General features: G+C 38.2%; 1 protein-coding gene across 2 annotated transcripts in view; it reads right to left on the reverse strand.

Moving 5' to 3' along the window:
• Positions 1–19,979, reverse strand: part of LOC126367027 (four and a half LIM domains protein 2) — a 206,715-nt gene that overhangs the window by 124,852 nt on the left and 61,884 nt on the right. Inside the window, exons 1-2 of one of the 2 annotated variants that reach the window (XM_050010398.1) lie at positions 13,395–13,895; positions 10,328–10,413 (exon numbers count right to left, since the gene is read on the reverse strand). In XM_050010398.1, coding sequence (XP_049866355.1) covers positions 10,328–10,413; positions 13,395–13,880 — 572 coding nt within the window. In that variant the 5' untranslated portion in view covers positions 13,881–13,895. Of the gene's footprint in view, positions 1–10,327; positions 10,414–13,394; positions 13,896–19,979 lie in introns of those variants that run through there. The other variant, XM_050010402.1, reaches the window with a different exon arrangement.

The raw sequence follows: 19,979 nt of genomic DNA on the forward strand, positions 1-19,979 counted from the left end.
TCATTTATTGTCACGTTACAATATCACGATGTTAAAGTCACAGAATATTTTGGCACTTATTTAACGCGTACGCTTAGATATAGAGTTTTATATTAGGTAGGAATACGTAGTTTTATAATAACATAAAAAACATACATAAATAGCTTATATACGTCCCACTGCTGGGCACTGGCCTCCTCTCAATCAACCGGAGGGGTATGGAGCATACTCCACCACGCTGCTCCACTGCGGGTAATAACAACATTTGCATATAAATATTTTCAGTGTTGTCACAAAACCATGACTGAAGATGAACTACTTAGATTATTTTAGGTTTACGCGGTTATTATCATAATTAAAACACATAATAACGGGTTCTTACCGCGTTTAAAGCAGGGATATACTCGTAAGACTCCCGATATATCGACACTGTTGCAAGTGCCATGATATATCCCTGCTTTAAACGCGGTAAGAACCCGTTATTATGTGTATTAATTATGAACTACTTAGGTTTAAAATAATATTTCGCGCCACGACAGGCGACGGATTTTAATAAAACTAAATTGATAAGTTATAATAATTCTTTGCAGAATCTGAGTCAGTACTATATTGTAAAGCTAGTTTATCTTACAAAGAGAAAATTTAAATCGAAAAAAAGACGCGTCGGCTTAATGAGGATACATAATAGATCGAAATAATTTCGCATGGATAGGATGAGGACCCGGTGGTGTGATGGTTAACACGCTCGTCCCGGCTTGACAAGAGCTGCGGGTTCAAGCCCCGGGCGAGTCAGATTTTTTTTGATTTAAAATTTGAGTTTCCCTAAGTACGTGTAAGTGGTATAACCCAAATATCTTGCCTTGACTTGTTTTGTAGTACTTTAAAAAAATGCTTGATTTTGAAAGATATAAAGATATGTCTTAGAGCAAAGCAGACTCCGTGTTCAAAACGGAATAAACGCTAGAAACATGATGATTTTTAAATAAAGACGAATATTAGTATAATATTGGCCTCGATTCCTGCAGACACATCCTAATTTTATTTTAAGTTATACCCGTCATTTTCTTATCCGCCGAAAAGGAAAGGGACGGATGATTATCAACAAGTTAATTTTAAAACGAATGAATAACCCGGGCGAATAAAATAGGCATCTCGCTGGTATGTAATCCGTTTGACGTGCTGTCTACTTAACTCTGTCGGGTTATTGGCCAATGTAAAATTTTTAGACGGTTGTCTGGTTGTTTTAGATTTCTGTTTAAAATTGACATGTACCTATTCCATAAATTTTATGCATATCGATTACCCGTCCCTTTATTTTTCAACGGATACGAAAATGACAGGTATAACTTAAAATAAAATTAGACGGCGTCTGCAGGAATTAGCACCATCATTTGTTAATATTTAATGTTTCCTTGATATCAGTGCGAAGTGGAAAGAAAACACGCGAAAAGCAGAGACTCCGCATCATGTGGGAATATTGCATCGGAGAGAGAGTTTCCTTGATTATTTTATTACTTACTTATATATGATAAAATTACAATAAAGTACCTACTTAAATTGAGCAAGTTTGTTTTTATTACAATATCGTCTAGTATCAAGTTATATTGCGCGACATAGTTACTTGAATGTTGTTTTTGCAACAAAACTGGTTTTACAACATAAAAACAGGTTCGAAATTACAATGTTGGTTGACCATAAATTCACAATTTATACGTAATATTTTTTTTTATTCACCATACATCACGATTCAAAATAAAATGATAAAACATATTCCACGCGTAAGCATAATTTACTCAATAGTTTTGAAAGTTAATAAAAAAAAACATAAACAGCCTATAATGTGGCGGCCCCAGCAAAATATACGCGCAATCTAACACTGTAGCAGAGACAATAGACTTATTCTGCTGCTCTCCGAGTGAATTCGCAAAAGCCATCACGTTTGTGATTTGTTATCAATGATAATTATTATGTAATTTTGTTATTGTAATAATGTTTAGTATTTAAGATTGATGAGCTCGGTGGCGCAGCGCTCGGTCTGCGATTGTTGAAGTTAAGCAACTTTCGCAAAGGCCGGTCATAGGATGAGTGACCACCAAAAAAAAGTTTTCATCTCGAGCTCCTCCGTGCTTCGGAAGGCACGTTAAGCCGTTGGTCCCGGCTGCATTAGCAGTCGTTACCATCAATCCGCACTGGGCCCGCGTGATGGTTTAAGGCCCGATCTCCGTATCCATCCATAGGGAAGGCCCGTGCCCCAGCAGTGGGCTGATGATGATGATTTAAGATAGCTTCACTATCGTATTGGGTACATACCTGTAATGATAGTTGTAAGATTGAATAAATAAATAAATTTAGGTGGAGCAAGACCTGATAGTGGAACTTCTCAGCCCCTTAAAATACAAAATTTTTCGATTAGTTTACGGCCACCGAAATTTATCTATTTAAATCTTTTAAAAATGCTGTTTATGACCAACTGGTATGAGTTTTCTGTGGCCGCCGTTCTGGGTGAACACTGGTTCATCGAAATCAACTGTGATTTTGGCGCCCCCTTATTTCGGCGCCCGGTGCGGTGGCGCACCTCGCACCGCCCTGGGGCTGCCACTGATATAATGGATTGAAGATAAATAAAATATCCTTTTTACTTCTATATCCCACAACCCCCCGCCCGTCCCCCTGCCGCTATTCATTATAATTACCAAAACGGTGTGCTCACGTGCCCTCACTGTGCGCGGGAGTTCACTGTGAAGATAGGCTACAAGCCATCTTCGGGCGCATCAGCGTCGTGCCGACTAGGAGTCGAAGTGGTCGCCATGGCCGAAATCGGTCGGAGGTCATCATCAATTAAGAATATATTTTTTTGTTAATTATTATTATTTCTTGTTATTTAAGAAATTGTGGGCACTCATTGTCTTCACTTCATCATCATCATCAGCCCATTAACGTCCCCACTGCTGGGGCACTGGCCTTCCCTATGGATGGATAGGGAGAACGGGCCTTAAACTATCACGCGGGCCCAGTGCGGATTGATGGTTATTAACGACTGCTAATGCAGCCGGGACCAACGGCTTTACGTGCCTTCCGAAACACGGAGGAGCTCGAGATGAAAACTTTTTTTGTGGTCATCCATCCTAATTATTATTAATTGTCTTCACTTATTACTTTGTAACATACAAATGCTGTATTATGACTGTCTGTTGTCCAAAATAAAATAAAATAATTATGTTAGAGATGAGTTGTAATAGTGTACATACATTTCAGAACACTATGTATCTTTTAATAACAACACGGGGTTCGAATCCCGGTGGGTACATATCACAAAGATCACTTTTTGATCCCTAGTTTGGTTAGGACATTACAGGCTGATCACCTGATTATCCAAAAAGTAAGATGATCCGTGCTTTGGAAGGCACGTCAGTCCCGGTTACTAATTACTGGTGTAAGTAAGTAGTCGTTACATGAGCCATGTCAGGGGCCTTTGGCGGCTCAATAATAACCCTGACACCGGGGTTGATGAGGTTGGTAATTCACCTCACAACCCACACGATAGAAAGAGAATAACAACAACTCAATACATAACATTGATAAAGCCAGATCCGGTATCAACGTCAGTGAGAAAACAATTGTTATCAATACGAGCTATTAATACAATTATTTATAATTTGTAATTATGTGGGTTATTAATAACCCTGAGAGTTGATGGGGTTGGTAATCCATCTCACAACCCACACGATACAAGATTATGTGGGTCCCTATCCATCTCCTCTGTTAAAATAACTATTGAAACAAATTACATAAACAAGCATATCTTCACACCATATCCGTTACGAGTTGCGATGTGTCGTTCCAGGGAATTTTCCCACTTTGGGAAAGTTCCCGGCAGTAAAAAGGCGCAAAAGTTATGTAAAAAAAAGCTTTATTACCGAAACTTTTCGCAGATAGAATTAGAGTATAATAAAGAACAATTTGAAAAAGAAAAGCAGTTACTATTAAAGAGTTTTTACAACGGGAATTTTTCCACTTTGGAACACAATATGGAATAATAATAATGTAAGTAGGTAGGTAACAAAAGCAGATTTATACCGACACATAATACCGGGTTCTTATCGCGTTAATCAGGGATATGAGAGTCAGTCTTATATCCCTGATTAATGCGGTAAGAACCCGCTATTACCTATGTGTTTTAATTATGATAATAATCGCGTAAACCTCAAACAATGTATAGCTTTTTATCGTAATTAAAAAAAAAAAAAACAAATAAAGGAACGTTTTAGAACTTGTTCATGTTGCCTGCTCATTTTGTACTGTTGTTAAATGATTTTATAAATGTTTGTAAGTTTTGTTTATGTGCAATAAAGTATATTTGATTTGATTCGATTGATATTGTTGATGGTAAAATACGGTTCATTGAGTGGATGCCTGTGCCCATACATAATAGACTTGACAATTACTTTTCAATGGAATTTGTGTAGGTATTTCAAACTTCGAAGTTAGTGTTACTTTATTAAGGAATTCAAAATTTTTCTATCTTTGATCCAATCAATACCCTATTGAAGGCTGTTTGTTTAGGTTACGTTGAGGATTCTCTCAAGCTAAAAGAAAAGGTTTTGATTGTAAAATGGACAATTTGTAATTTTAATCTTATTTTCAACAACATACACCATATTTCTAAAGTCCATACAACTTCACCCACTACACTTCACAGCACAAAAACTTGGCACGTAATTCCTTAAATAGCATCACAAAGGAATTCCTCACAGCTCCTCAATCTGGACAATGTCTTTTGTTTCAATTTATACGAAAAAAAAAGCATCTTGGCACGAGTCACTGTCACCTTTCTTGTGCACGAATGCAACTCTCACAGTTGACATGCGACCTTATGTTGTTGTTATTAATCTTCCTTCTTCTCACAGCGTAATTCCTTTCCCTCGAAGGGAATTTTTGTATCTTCTTCTCTGTTACCACTTGTTCTTTTTCGTTGCCAATGATCCGGCGGTAGACTTCCGCCCATTCTAGCTGTTTGAGCGATAAACACATGATGAATTATGACACGTCCGCTCGCGTTGACGGTTCAATTGACAGTGGCGCGGCGATACGTTTATGCGTGCGCAGGCGACTGTGAACAGGGGCGGAGCTAGGGTATTTTGTGTTATCGTTATCATGCCAATAATTAATAATGGTTGAGTTTTTAGTAATGACAAGCAAATAACTGTAGTGTTTGACTATTGTCGAAAATTGGAGGTCTTTCTGTCTCGTGTAATGAAGTCGCAAATGGCACTTGAATTATCATAGTTGGTTAACGTGGTGGCTTTCGTGTTGGACTGGGAGCAAATAAATTCATAAGACACGATCAGCTGTTTGTCACAATGGATTTATTTCATTCAAATTTCCTATATCTTTCTAAGTTGTCTTTTGATTACTCTCTGATCTGCCCACTCCTTTAGGGATTTCGGGCGTGAGTTTATATAATGTAAGGATTTAACAAAATAGCGTCAAGTCTTAGTGATCACCTATCCCGTTTTTTTTCACAGGATCCGCTTACCTAACCTGAAGATTTGTCAGATGCCGTTTTTTACAGAAGTGACTGCCTGTCTGACCTTCCAACCTGCGAAGGAAAAGCCAGCCCATTTCAAGTAAGGTCACATATCTACCCCCGAAATATGTTTCTCGGAATTGTGGGATTTCCTTTGTGTTTTCCTTAACCGTAGAACACGTGAAAATCATTTATGATTCGAACATGAATTTGAAAATTATTCAAGCGTTGGCTTACTTAATGATCTGTCGCGGTCGTTGCGAATCATTTAATTTTGTGAGTAAGTTTTTTATTTTGCGGGTCCCCCGTGATCCCTACCGACGCCCCTAGCTGTAACTTCACGCCTTTTCCAACACAAGGACTGTTGTAGAGGATAAACGCTCAAATACTTATGCTCATTGGAGATTGAACGTGAATGACGCTGTTATCTTTTGACCTCAGATAACAAGGGGTCATTGATTGTGAATATGTGTTCAGTCATGAGCAATATCATGTACCCACTTTAGAACCTTGTCGCACTATCATATTTGACATTAAATGAGACTTACGGTTCAATTTGTCAAAAAAGTTAATGTGACATGGTTTCAAAGTGTATACATATTAGTACTCGTGACCGTTCAATGCGATCGGTTCCGTTGTACCGTAAAATGGAGGAGAAAGGGACAAAATCACACTTCAGAGTGAAGTTTAATATTTAGTAGTTTAGTTACCTTGCGACTGGTGTTGATTCCAGCACACACCGCCTAATTTTATTTTATATTTCACCTGCCATTTTCTTATCCGCCAAAAAGGAAAGGGACGGGTAATCGACGCCCGGGTTATTAATTCATTCGCTTATTTACTAAAAAAAAAAAACAGTTGTTCACCTATACCAAATCAACTTAGGGGCTTACCAATTTGTCAAGTAGTGTGGTAAGCATGGAGACAAAATCGTTACCTGTTTGTAAGAAGGAAATGATTTGAAGAATTAATGACGTTCTTCTTACGCATTGGCGTTACCATTCGCTAGGTTGAGGAAACCTTTAACACGTCATGGGTGGGATGATTCCGACATTGAGGTGTTACCTTGTTACCAACAGCCTCCGTGGTGGTTTGAGCGTTGGGCTTAACGTAGTAACTTTTATGTGATTGGGTTCATGATTCGGAGGTCCTGTGTTCGAAGCCCGGTGGGGACATATCACTAGTTCGGTCAGGACATTGCAGGCTGATAACCTGATTATCCGTACATTGTTTTAAGTTTACGCGGTTATTATCATAATTAAAACACATAATAACGGGTTCTTACCGCGTTTAAATGGGGATATGAGACTCCCGATATTTTACGATATTTTGATCACGGGAGTCTCATATCCCCATTTAAACGCGGTAAGAACCCGTTATTATGTGTTTTAATTATGATTATCCGTAAGTTAGATGTTGGTTCCGGTTACTACTTACAATACAATAAAATACAATACAAATACACTTTATTGCACCAAAATAAAAAGAAATAATTACAAAAGGACTCTTAACTAAGTAAATGGCAAATGGCGGCCTACTTACTGGTGTAAGTGATTCTTTACAAGAGCCTTAGGGGCCTTTGACGGCTCAATAATAAACCTGATACCAGGGTTGATGAGTTTGGTCATCCACCTCACAACCCACACACGATACCTTGTTTTATATCGACGTACGTCAGGAGTGCAATATAAATTTTAGTAAATCTTTATTTAAACATCTTATGCAAAAGATCTCTTAGCTTTAAGTTAACTATAAGTATTTTAAAACATAATAACTAAGCGACCACTCCCACAGACAAACCGAGGAATTGGTTTTATGGGGTTTTTATTGTAACAATTTTTTCTGTATTTTTTTATGAAAAAATAAACATTTTACTTTTTACTTACTTATTTGAAATACAGAAAGATATTTTTAATAAAGATATATGTTTTCCAGGTATTTATGACGAGCTTTGTGATGTAACGGTTGGACTAGACACTGACCACTAAACCAGTGGCGTATCTGATTTGATTCCATGTCGTGTGAATTTTGGAATTTACTCAATGTTTCTCTATCAACCTAAGAGAGATAGTTAACTGGGTCGATTGCCATAACAATCCTTTGAAACTTAGCAAAGACCCCAGGCGTATTTCCTGTCTATCATAACGTACCATACATTACATACATGCATTAGGCCTCGTCAATGCCTTCGCGCAAGTCTGGGGCCAAGAGTAAACCCATCACAGGTAAAAAAAAATAGTGCCTTTTATACATTTTATTTCGAGTAATTTTATGTGTTGTTATTATTTTAATTCAATCTAATTTTTAATTTCTGTGTTTTTATTTTTTAATTTCTTTAAGCTTTTGTGTCATGACTCTTACCTAATTTGTAACTTTTATGACCAAAATTATATTCTCAATCATCAATAGCCTATACACGTCCCACTGCTGGGCACAGGCCCCCCCTCAATCAACCGGAGGGTGTATGGAGCATACTCCACCACGCTGATCCAATACGGGTTGGTGAAGGTATTTTTACGGCTAATAGCCGGGACCAACGGCTTAACGTGCCCTCCAAAGCACGGAATCATCTTACTTTTTCGGACAATCAGGTGATTCAAGCCTGAAAAGTCCTTACCAAACAAAGGACAGCACAAAGTGATTTCGAGAATGTCCCCATCGGGAATCGAACCCGGACCTCCAGATCGTGAGCCTAACGCTCCAACCACTAGACCACATAGGCTGTTATATTCTCAATAATTAGTTGTTTTGCTGTACTCACCAGCTAACTACAATATGATGTGACCATGAGTCAATGAGCTTGTTCCGTTTGTACAATTAACAGGGCACACATCGGGCTGACTTCCTGATTAATTACTTGTATATTTACATAGTTTCCTTTGTGTGGTTGAAATACAATGTAGCCAAGTTATTGCTATTCTATTGTTATTTGTAATACTATATGGGTATACGACAAAAAACAATGGGTCAAAGATAAATTATGAAATTCTGATTACTAAATAAAGACAGATCTAAAGGTGTCAAAAAAATTCTATTTAACTTATTCATGAATTCTAATTAAGAAAAATGTAATTTTGACATGATTTTCAATGACGTCACAGATCGCTTTTTCGTAGAAATTCCATAGTACTTTCGTGTTTTGACGTTTAGTAAAAAGTAATTGATTTGACTAGTTGAAAACTATATAAGTAAGTACCCTATTTGCCTATCCTTCTTTAAAAATATAAAATATCCTAGGGTTCGAATCTTGGCCCGGGCCCTTAACTACTGTATTCGAGTTTGAATTCATGTTTGGATAATAAAAAAAATTAAAGTTTAAAAACTAAAACCCGACTGCAGAAAAATCACGCTCTAAAAAGTATGAAACAGGAAAATAGGTAAGTATACTTCTCTGAAAATCTTCCGAATAGTGATGTTTAGTAGATAACCGTGACCGTATGCCGTGGTAAGCATACTTTTAGGATAGATTGGCTTTATTAGTTTCCCTCATTCAGCGCTTATCGCTATCGACCCTCTAGGGTCGATTAATTCTTTCAAATATTGTTCCTCTCAGACGACGCCCTGAGCCGAGGTTCGCGCCCAACTGGGCACCCTCAGGCCTGTTGTCTTAAACGTTGTACCGGGTGAGAGCCTTCAGCGCTCCCCATATGTCCGGCCAAGTAGTTAATGCCATCTGCGGCAAATCTACAATAAGTCACGTCAAAAAAAAGAAATGGGTTCCAGGACTTGTACCCAGTTTATGGCAATAGGCTCAATAGGAATAAGACTACGTATACAACGGCTTCTCTCCGCTCCCCACCAGCGGCTGAACTAGGTTTACCTCACCCCCTCGGTCTTATTTTAGTCTTTAATCGTATGGACGTCAAACTTCACAAACACAGATGCGCGTGTACGATAACGTCAATGTGGAGTGTTTGTGTAAAACGAGGTGTTTTTGTATGAAGTGTTCGGGGTGTGTTTGAACATTATATAGCAAAACACGCTTGATGCTATGTAAAGTATAGTATATAGTAGACAGTATACTTGTAGCTTGGTTGAAGGTCACACTTTATAGGTCCAGTTATTAGGTCTAGGTCGAACATTAGAATGCTGCGTGGACGCATATGTACCAACTTCCTAGGTTCGCCTTTTACATGTTAAATAGATTACCTTCACGCACATTGTACTTAAACTATAGCGATGCGAGTGTGATGTAAGAAAAACGTATGTAGAAAAACAAAATGAAGAAACTCCTATTATAACTGCTTAAGTAGCGAAAAACTTGACATATTTGTCTCTCTTGCTTTAAATATGTCATTTTCACAGGGTCCGCTTACCTACCGTGAATATTTGACAGGTCCAGTTTTTTACAGAAGCGACTGCCTGAATGAAAACCAGCCCAATACAGATTAGGTCAGTTTACATACTTCCTTCACCACTGAGCACACGATAATCATTTTATGATTCGAACATGAATTCGAAAAGAAAACCGAATATCATTTGTTTCGACTGGGATTCCAACCTGAGACCTACAGTCTGCGTTTAAATGTCAAGTCCAATTGTGATTTAACTGGGCTATCACGGGTCTTATAAATAAAAATAAAGTTAGCACATTAAAAAAAACAATACCGTCAAGATAGTAAATGCCGTGCCGTGTCAATTCTGACAAAGCATCTTTGTTTTAGTTTGATACTTAGATTAAAAAGTTCCTTCCTTCTCTTATGATGACCGCAAGAAAGAGATAAGACTTGCTTTCAGTACTGTATACGGAAGAATCATCACCACTCGTGTGGTTTCACAGCCCACAGAACAAGAGACAAAAGTCCAGAACAATAAACTTACCTCCAAGAATGCGGAGTGAACCCTGAGCACAACTCAGGGCAGTTGTCGCAGGGTCTGCCCTCCGAGACCTCCTTTATCCGGACTCCCTGAGGACAATAATGTTTATAATTATTAGGTTATGTTTAATATGCGCAGTAAAGAAGTGGTAAATGTACGACGTAAATATGAGTAGTAAATACGAGGCAGTTGATAGAAACATTTAAATAAAAATTTGGAATAAGTATATAAATATATTCGTCTAAAAATATAAAATATACTTCGCTCAGATTGAGAAAAATCTACAAATGTGTTAAAAATGTTCACGAATTAACATAAATAACTTTCGTTTTTCATTTTACAAATTTATTGATATTATTTTTATTACCATTTTACAATATTAACCCATTCATGACTACTTACAGAGCGCATATTCAGAGTATCTTACGAAGTATATTAACATGAATTAAGTATATTATATCGCAAAACGACTTCTTGTTTCAGCTAATTAGACGTTAAGCCGTTGGTCCCGGTTTCTACCTACTGAATTTACTGATGCAAGTACGTAGTCCTTACATGATCCACGTCAGGGGCCTATGGTTGCTTAATAACCCTGACACCAGGGTTGTTGACGATGGTCATCCACTTCATAACCACACAATAGCAGATCAAATCAAGTCAAATATACTTTAAGATGCTAGATAATTCAATTTCAATTTCAAAATATCTTTATTGGCATAATTAATATACATAGTACAATACCAGTGTAAATAAAATTAAGGTCCTAGTAGTACTATACAAAGAAAGTTAACATCGTTTAATGAGTACGTACACTCTTCAAAAACTTTTAGCCGGGATCATATTTATTAGTGGAAATGGAAGGATTTAGCCTGTATGCTAGTCAAATTAACATCAGGATTTGCGACATTATGTAGGTGGGAACAGATGTACCATTACATTTGTAAAGTAGTGATTACAATGAGTTACGAAAACCGGGCGACAGTCGGGCAATGATATACAAATACCGTGTAATAGAATTCGCCAGGAAACAGCAAAAACACATCAAAATACCTTCAATCACACGAGCTCACGGGAGCCACAGCGAGCCGCAGCGACGTGCGCCCACGCGAGTCCAACCCGATACCTAGTGGTAATACGGGCGAAAGTCGCGCGGGCGCCCGCCACAACGTACGAGCTAGCCGGTCGGTGTGCGAATGACTCAACCTATGCATCGCGCGCTAAGAACAAGTGATGGGGCAATTTGTATCGATTATAACTATCGATATAGGTAATATCTTTAATTTTAGTTTGGCATATGTTTTTAATTAAAATGTTTTTGTTGTTGGGAATAGAATGTAAATAGAACTTTTCAGATAATTTATAGATGAATACGTCAATTTTAGGCAGCCCTATTTTTCGATGCAGATGATGCAAGTTTGTCCGAAAGGGAGTATTGAAAGCATACTTTAGTGCTTTATTTTGTATAACTTGGAGTTTATTTATGTTCGATTTGCAAGTGCTGCTCCACACGGGACATGCATACGTGATGCAGGGGCGAACCAAAGTTCGGTATAAGCGAAGTTTTGTGTGGCTACTAAGACATGATCGTCTGTTTAAGAGCGGGTTCAGGGCGTTTAGTGCTTTAGCCCCTTTGATGGAGAGTCTTAAAGTATTTTCTGTCCAGTTGAGCTTAGCATCGAGAGTTGACCCCAAGTATTTCAAAGAGCGACTCCAGGGTATAGAGTAGTCGTTAATTTTTAATTTTCGAGAAGGGAGCTTTCTTTTCGTGGTAAACATGATGGCTTCTGTTTTAGAAGCGTTAATTTTCAGTTTCCACTTTTGGAAATAGTTAAGCAAGAGTTCTAGGGATAATTGTAGGCGACCAATGATTAAATCAATGTCTGCGGAAGAAGTGAGCGAGGCCGTGTCGTCTGCAAAGCAAGCTATACTGGTGCGTGGTTGCACTGGAATGTCGTTCAGGTACAGTAAAAACAGGTAAGGTCCCAAAATTGAACCTTGGGGAACTCCTGCAGGCACGGGCATGGGCTGAGATAAGTGACCGTTGACGTGAACAATAAAGCTGCGATTTTTTAGATAGGAGTCTACGATTTTGACTAGTGGCATAGGCAATTTTATGGAAATCAGCTTATGAAGGAGCGCATCGTGCCAAACCGTATCGAAAGCCTTTTCAATATCGAGCAAGAACATCCCTGTCGAGTGGTTAAGATTAAGTTTATGCGACGCAATTTCGGCTACCCTAGCTAGCTGCTGAACCGTTGAGTGCCCTTGCCGGAAACCGAACTGCTCATTTATCAAAAGATGATCGGATGCACTTAACAACCGTTGATATATAATTTTTTCAAAAAGTTTTGCTAGGCATGGAAGTAAGCTGATCGGTCTGTAACTAGTAGGGTCAGCTGGGTCCTTGCCAGGCTTATGGATCGCGATAACTTTTGCAACTTTCCACTTGCTTGGAAAATAATATTGAAGTAGACAAGCATTGAAAATTTTTGCAAGGAATACTAACCCTTTAGATGCTAGATAGATACCTAATTAAAGTCTACATCAATTAATTCAGTTGACTTCCTCTAAAAGTACATTTTGGCTTAAAGCCAAGGTGTTTAAGGTCACATAATATTGCTATTGACAATTGCCGCCTATTGACAATTGTCTACTAACAACCTGCAATCACCTAACCTTGCTATGTTGTTAATATTATTACAAAGTGGTCATGTGTCGTAGTAAGTATATATACATACACATCATCACCAGCCCATTAACGTCTTCACTGCTGGGGCACGGGCCTTCCCTATGGATGGATAGGGAGATCGGGCCTTAAACCACCATGCGTGCCCAGTGCGGATTGGTGGTTATTAACGACTGCTAAAGCAGCCGGGGCCAACGGCTTAACGTGCTTTCCGAAGCATGGAGGAGCTCGAGATGAAAACTTTTTTTTGTGGTCACCCATCCTATGACCGGCCTTTACAAAAGTTGCTTAGCTTCAACAATCGCAGACCGAGCGCATTTACCGCTGCGCCACCGAGCTCCTCATATATCTAAGCGTTAATGAAAGCTAATTCAACGAGCAGACCTCAATTGTCAACATGTCTAGCTCATCGGAGATATTGTACTGATCACTGGAGTCATTCACGTCGTCATTCGCAGTTCTGACGTCATCTGAGTACTCGCTGTAGCTGTCAGAAGATTCGCTCTCTCTTTTATTCGCGAACAGTTTGAATAGTCTTGTCTTTTCGCACCATGATTCTTCTTTGTCTACTTTTCTTGTTTTCTTGTGGATTTTTATAGGGACCTGTTTTAGCTTCGGTTGTTCTGCGCATGTTGCTTTTGGGATTGTTTTCTTGTAGTTCATGTTATAGTCCTCTTCACTGATGCCGCAGTGGTATATAAGGTAGTCTTTCCTGATCTGTTCTCTACCTTCTGGGTTTCTCCACGGGTTACCTTTCCTTCTAACTCCTACGAAATACTCAAATTCTCTTTCTTCAAAGTCTTCGTCTTCAGAATCATTATCGTCTTCTGGTCTATCTTCTTTGTATTCTTCTGGTTCATATTCTTCCATTACTTTGGCAAGTAAGCGATATTTTTTATTATTAGGCATTTTCTTTAACAAATTTGCGGTGTTTGATGATAGGAATTTAGTTGTCTTTCTATACACTGACGCTACAGATTCTCTTCTGCGTCTTAAGTTATTCATTATGGTTTTTGATTTGATCTTTTCAATTTCAGTTTCAGTTCATCAATCAAATTGTTTCAGTTCAGAAATTGCTTTAAGCGATAAGGCCGCCATTTGCCATGTACCTAGTTAAGAGTGTTTTGTAAATATTTCATTTTATTTTGGTGCAATAAAGTATACGGAATTTTTTTTGGGATAATCAATTTCATCACGCGTAAGCTTTTTCTCATTTCTTTAATCAGTTAATTTATTATTTAATCATCAGTTCGTTTTTTACAATTGCAAACACCATAAGTAGTTTAGACATGCTACTCTTGATGTAATTATGTTACAAAATCAAAAATATTTATCAAAAATTTTCGTCGCTATATTTTGTTCTTCTTAGTACACTTAATTTTCACCCATACTGTTATGACAGACTGCTCTTTAAGTATATATTATGAACCTTTTAAACTTTTTTTACTAGATATTTTGATGCACTCTTTCTACAAACAAATAAACGACAGGGGGAGTGACCAGCACCGATGGTGACCGCGATATACTAGTTCACATGGTGACGTGATGGTGACTGTCCACCATCCAATACATAAAGTTCTCCACGACCAGTTAACAGACACATCTGACATTTGAGCAGTACCCTAAAGAATCCATTCAAGAGAGGTCAAGGCAAAGTGGTGATGTAAGGTGCAATACGCGAACTTTAACACGACCAGTTAACAAAGACACCTGACTATAAGCAGAAACGCCTAGGACTCTAACTGGGAGAGTTCAGGGAAAAATGGCTAAAGTAGTAGGTGTCACCGTGGATATAGAAGTTTTCTTTTTGGTGTATAACAATTTTTTTGACAGAATTGTTGAAATTTAAATGGCGGAATTGTATAAAGCTGAGTTACAATTAGCTGTCAAATAACCTATTTGATATGTAGACAAAATTATAACTTACAATTACATTATTACTAATCTCTCTCTTAGTCTGATGTAAATCAGTCACTTCTATAGATTCACGGACTGAACAAAAAGTACATGTACAAATACATAGTAAACTAGTAAGGTAAGAGTTTTTACAAATCGACCGGATCAATATAGTTTATTATGTACAATTGTATATTGCTGAGAACAAGAGCTCTAACGAGGTTCACATCACTAATTTAAGAGCCACGTTCTTGTCGGGTGGTGTAGCTTTCTCCATGTTAATTTTTAGAGAAAAATAGGGCAGTGGTTGCCCTCTTGCCTTCCGCTTACATCGAAGAAATTAATTCAAAAAGCAATATTGCAATTTGACATTTGTGCATTTAAAAGTAGATAAGTACGCAATGTCAAATAGTAATATTTTTTTTAGGTATATAGCTTCAATGTGGCCTTTTGAACGCCTCTGGGCGTAAACTTGCTTAGGGGTACAAAGTATTATCAACCAGGCTTCACTATGGGTTAATATAGGAACGGTCACGAGCATTAATATGTATACACTTTGGTCCATGTCACATTAACTTTTTTGACAAATTGAACTGCAAGTCTCACTAAATGTCAAGTATGTTAGTGCGACAGAGTCCTAAAGTGGGTACATTATATTGACTGTACACTCAGACTGATGATTTTGTTTCGTATCAAAAGTGGGTTGTACTTTGATTTCTTCTAGCTCTGCGCACTCCATTAGGGTTACGGGCGTGAATTTATCGATGCAGGTTTGCTGTACCTAAATTGGTCCGGCGAAAATCGAATCCATTACAAAATTGAACAGTTTAACCTCGAAAGAAATATGACCGGGGAGTAGGTAGATATCTGTTCCACGGTTTGTATCTATGGCAGAAAGAAAAGGTGTGTTAGCGGCTGAGCAAACACAGCTAAATGTGGCCATTGCAAATTACTCAGCAAATCACGACACCCCCGGGCGAAATGGCCGCGAAAATCATCCTTATTACGCCCTATCGAAAGGTCAACGACAACCTAAATGTACACACAACGTTGACTTTTGTACTCCATTTGTTAATTAAGTTAAGAATAATACAATGTATTCAAATTGGTAGGCAATTTGTGAGTAAATAAAGGAAACGACCGCTTCTGTAATTAAACAAATTGATCATGAATGTACATAATAAATTAACGATAGCAAACTTTTAAAATGCATAGTAGTTCCATCTAGCGGAAATGCAGTGTACTATAGTTGCGCAACACCGAACATAGATGGCAGGATTTTAATTACGCCATCTTGTATCGAGTAGCGGAACTAAGTAAATTAAATTGGGAGTTTTGATAGTCTTTGAAGTTCCAGGTTTTCTTATTTTAAGCATATTCCACAAGAGAGATATAATAATAACGGCTTATTTAAACCTTTCGAGTTGTTTACCACTTTGTGAATTGTAAGAAAACTGCCCATATGTTTTGAATGGAGGCCTATGCTGGGCACATAGGCCTTCATTCAATCTACCGGGTATGAACATGATTATATGGATAGTTGGTAGGTACCAGGTATTTTTTGTTAACTATGAATTAATTTTATTCTTTCCTTGCAGTAAGTAGGTACCTACACATAATTCGATTATGGAAATCCTTGCGGTAATGTTTAATTTTCAAATATCTACATATTTTTCTTTTAGTGTATCGTAAGTATTTACTATTTATCTGTAAGTAAGTATCATTGATAATTACAATATTTATTATTATGTTTGTCATTTCTATATCTCGGGACTGTTGGACGGCGTGCGTGGGGCCGAAGCCAACATTATTATTTGTATGTCGTTTCCATATCTCGGGCCTATGGAGGCCCGGACTTTTGGAAGGCGTGCGTGGGGCCGAAGCCAACACGTAGAGGCCCTTTAAGACAGTTTAAACTAAATGTGGTCATATTTATTATTTTTTATTATTTATTTATTTATTATTCAGAGTACTAATCTGATAGGTAATATTTAAAAGTCGTTTTTATTTAAATATCAGTTGACTTGACTCATGTCACTTATTTTTAACACCGAAAACTTATGGAAAGTTCATGAAACTGTAGGTACTTTTTTTACTTAGTTAATTTTATCCAAAATAAGTTGTGACATTTCCATTAACCTTGTGATATTTAATAAAGTCAAGTTCACATTATTTTATTAAGTTTCGTAGTCTTCTTCTTCTTCTATCGTGTGGGTTGTAAGGTGAATTACCAACCTCATCAACCCTGGAGTCAGGGTTACTATTGAGCCGCCAATGGCCCCTGACATGGCTCATATAACGACTACTAACTTACATCAGTAAGTAGTAACCGGGACCAACGGCTTAACGTACGGATCATCTTACTTTTTGGACAATCAGGTGATCAGCCTGTAATGTCCTAACCAAACTAGGGATCACAAAGTGATTTTTGTGATATGTCCCCACCGGGATTCGAACCCGGGACCTCCGGATCGTCAGCCCAACGCTCAACCACTGAGGCCGCCATCACTGCCACTGGTCGGATGACTGTCATCATCCCGTGATCATTGCACATTGGTGCTAATTCCTGTAAATACCATCTAATTTTATTTTAAGTTATATCTGTCATTTTCTTATCCGCCGAAAAGGAAAGGGACGGGTAATCGACAAGCATAAAATTTATGGAACACACGTCAATTTTAAGCACAAATCTAAACCAACCGTCTAAAAATTTTACATCCGTCAATAACCCGACACAGTTAAGTAGACAGCATGTCAAACGGATTGCATGCCAGCGACGTACCTTTTGATTCGCCCAGGTTATTCATTCATTCACTCATTCTTCCTAAAATTAAGAGCTGTGAATCATCCGTCCCTTTCCTTTTCGACGGATATGAAAATGACGGATATAACTTTAAATAAAATTAGGCGGTGTCTGCAGGAATCGGGGCCATTATGTGTTTTAATTATGATAATAACCGCGTAAACTTAAAATAAAGGGTACATAATAACGGGTTCTTACCGCGTTTAAAGCAGGGATATGAGACTCCCGATATTTCGACGCTATTGCAAGTGCCATGATGACGGGATGGCAGTCATCCCGTGATCATTAATTATGATAATAATCGCGTAAACTTAAAACAAAGGGTTCTTATGGATTTATATCCACGGTTTGTTATGAAACAACCCTAATGAGGCTTTAAAGCATAATGAAAGCATGTATCAGGAAGAAACAACTTCTTTTGTCTCGTTACTATAGTTTCGAGAAATAAAGGGTAACGTAGACAATACTGTGCTCTTTTATGTTACTAAGGTAAATTAAGCTCGCTACAGTTATATAAAAACTAGTTTTTGTCCGCAGCTTTGCTCGCGTTAAATTCGGGGTAACACGGTACCCAAGTTATGCTTATCAATTGGTAATAAATGTAGAATTGAACGTGCCAACAAAAACCTTGCCGCCACTAGCATTGAGGTCGTCAAACCATCTTTTACACCATTCACTCACTTTGTGATCACTTTGTGATCCCTAGTTTGGTTAGACATTACAGGCTGATCACCTAATTGTCTAAAAGTAAGACGATCTATGCTTGGAAGGCACGTTAAGCCGTTGGTCCCGGTTACTGCTTACTGATGTAAGTACGTAGTCGTTACAAGAGTCATGTCAGCGGCCTTTGGCGGTTCAATAATAACCCTGACACCAGGGTTGATGGGGTTGGTAGTCCACCTCACAACCCACACAATAGAAGACTGGAATCAGCACCATTGAATATTGTTCTACGTATATTTTGCTTAGTAAGTATTCGTCTAGAATTTCTCTATTTTAATTAAGGTACGGTAGGTACCCACCTACGTTCGCGTATTTACTTTAATAACTACCTAGAATATGCAGTAATATAATTTACTTTACTCAATTTAGTGTTAAGGTCTTTCTCTAAAATTGTCTGCGAGATTTTGAGAACAATAAAATGTTATCTATTAGTAGGTGGAGAGTAATTCTTGCAGTTTTCCTGTGTCTTCCCTGGAAAGTACGGACTTAAAGTCACTAAGGTATCGCGGGTGTCAGTTTATGTACATAGGAGTATTGGCAGGGGCTTATAGATATATAATACAGGGAGTTAGTGACATCGTAACGAAAACTTTGAGAAAGGATTCAGGCGTATTCTGAGTTGATATCAAGTGGAATTTTCCGTCGATGATCTTCTGGCCTAAAACTATTACAAATACAGAACTGTGGAGATTGACTGGGCAAAATACTATGGAGGCCGATATTCGCACACGGATATGGTGGATTGGCCATGTCCTTACAAGACCTGTGGAGCACCCGTGCCGACGAGCTCTGACCTGGTGTGCGCGTGGAAAAAGCAAAAATCTATCGTGTTACTAAGCCGTCTACTTTTGAAATGTGGTCTTAAGATGAATGATAAACATCATGGTGATAATAATGGTCCAACATGTTGGTAGGACATAATCCCTCTGTCGGTTTTTACGACAAGATAAACATCTGAACGTATTCTATGTTTTTTATTCGTTTATAGTCCAGCAGAAAAGCAATCTAATCTGTTTAGCTATAATGCCTCCCGAGGGTCGAACCCGAGATGATATGCAACCGGTAGGCTCCATTTAGGTACTATACTTTAATAATTTGGTTAAGAAGAAGCAATCTTCTTGATTGTTGGGAGGTAGAAATTGCTGGGCAAAGCTAATGTAAATGTAATAGGGATTTTTCTTGTTTGGGTTATTATGTTCCTGTTTTATGCTTTTATTTTCATATAGAATCACGTTTCGGGGGTATGAGATCTAACGTGAATTGAGCTGGTTTTCCCTTCGCGGGTTGAAAGGTCAGACAGGCAATGGATTTTGTAAAAACTGGACCTGTAAATTTTTCAAGTTACGTACCTTAGCGGACCGTGAAAATGGGATAACGCTAGAGAGAGGATGACAGTTTACATGTTATCCAAAAGACAGATAATAATATTTGCACCATGCTACATATCATCACGCCTGTATCCCCGAAGGGGTAGGCAGAGGTGTGCATTACACCCGCTTCGAGCCAACTATCTTTTCGTCCCATGTAATAGGGGACGAGCCTATCGG

This window comes from Pectinophora gossypiella, chromosome 5 (assembly GCF_024362695.1).
Source record: "Pectinophora gossypiella chromosome 5, ilPecGoss1.1, whole genome shotgun sequence".
NCBI lineage: Eukaryota > Metazoa > Arthropoda > Insecta > Lepidoptera > Gelechiidae > Pectinophora > Pectinophora gossypiella.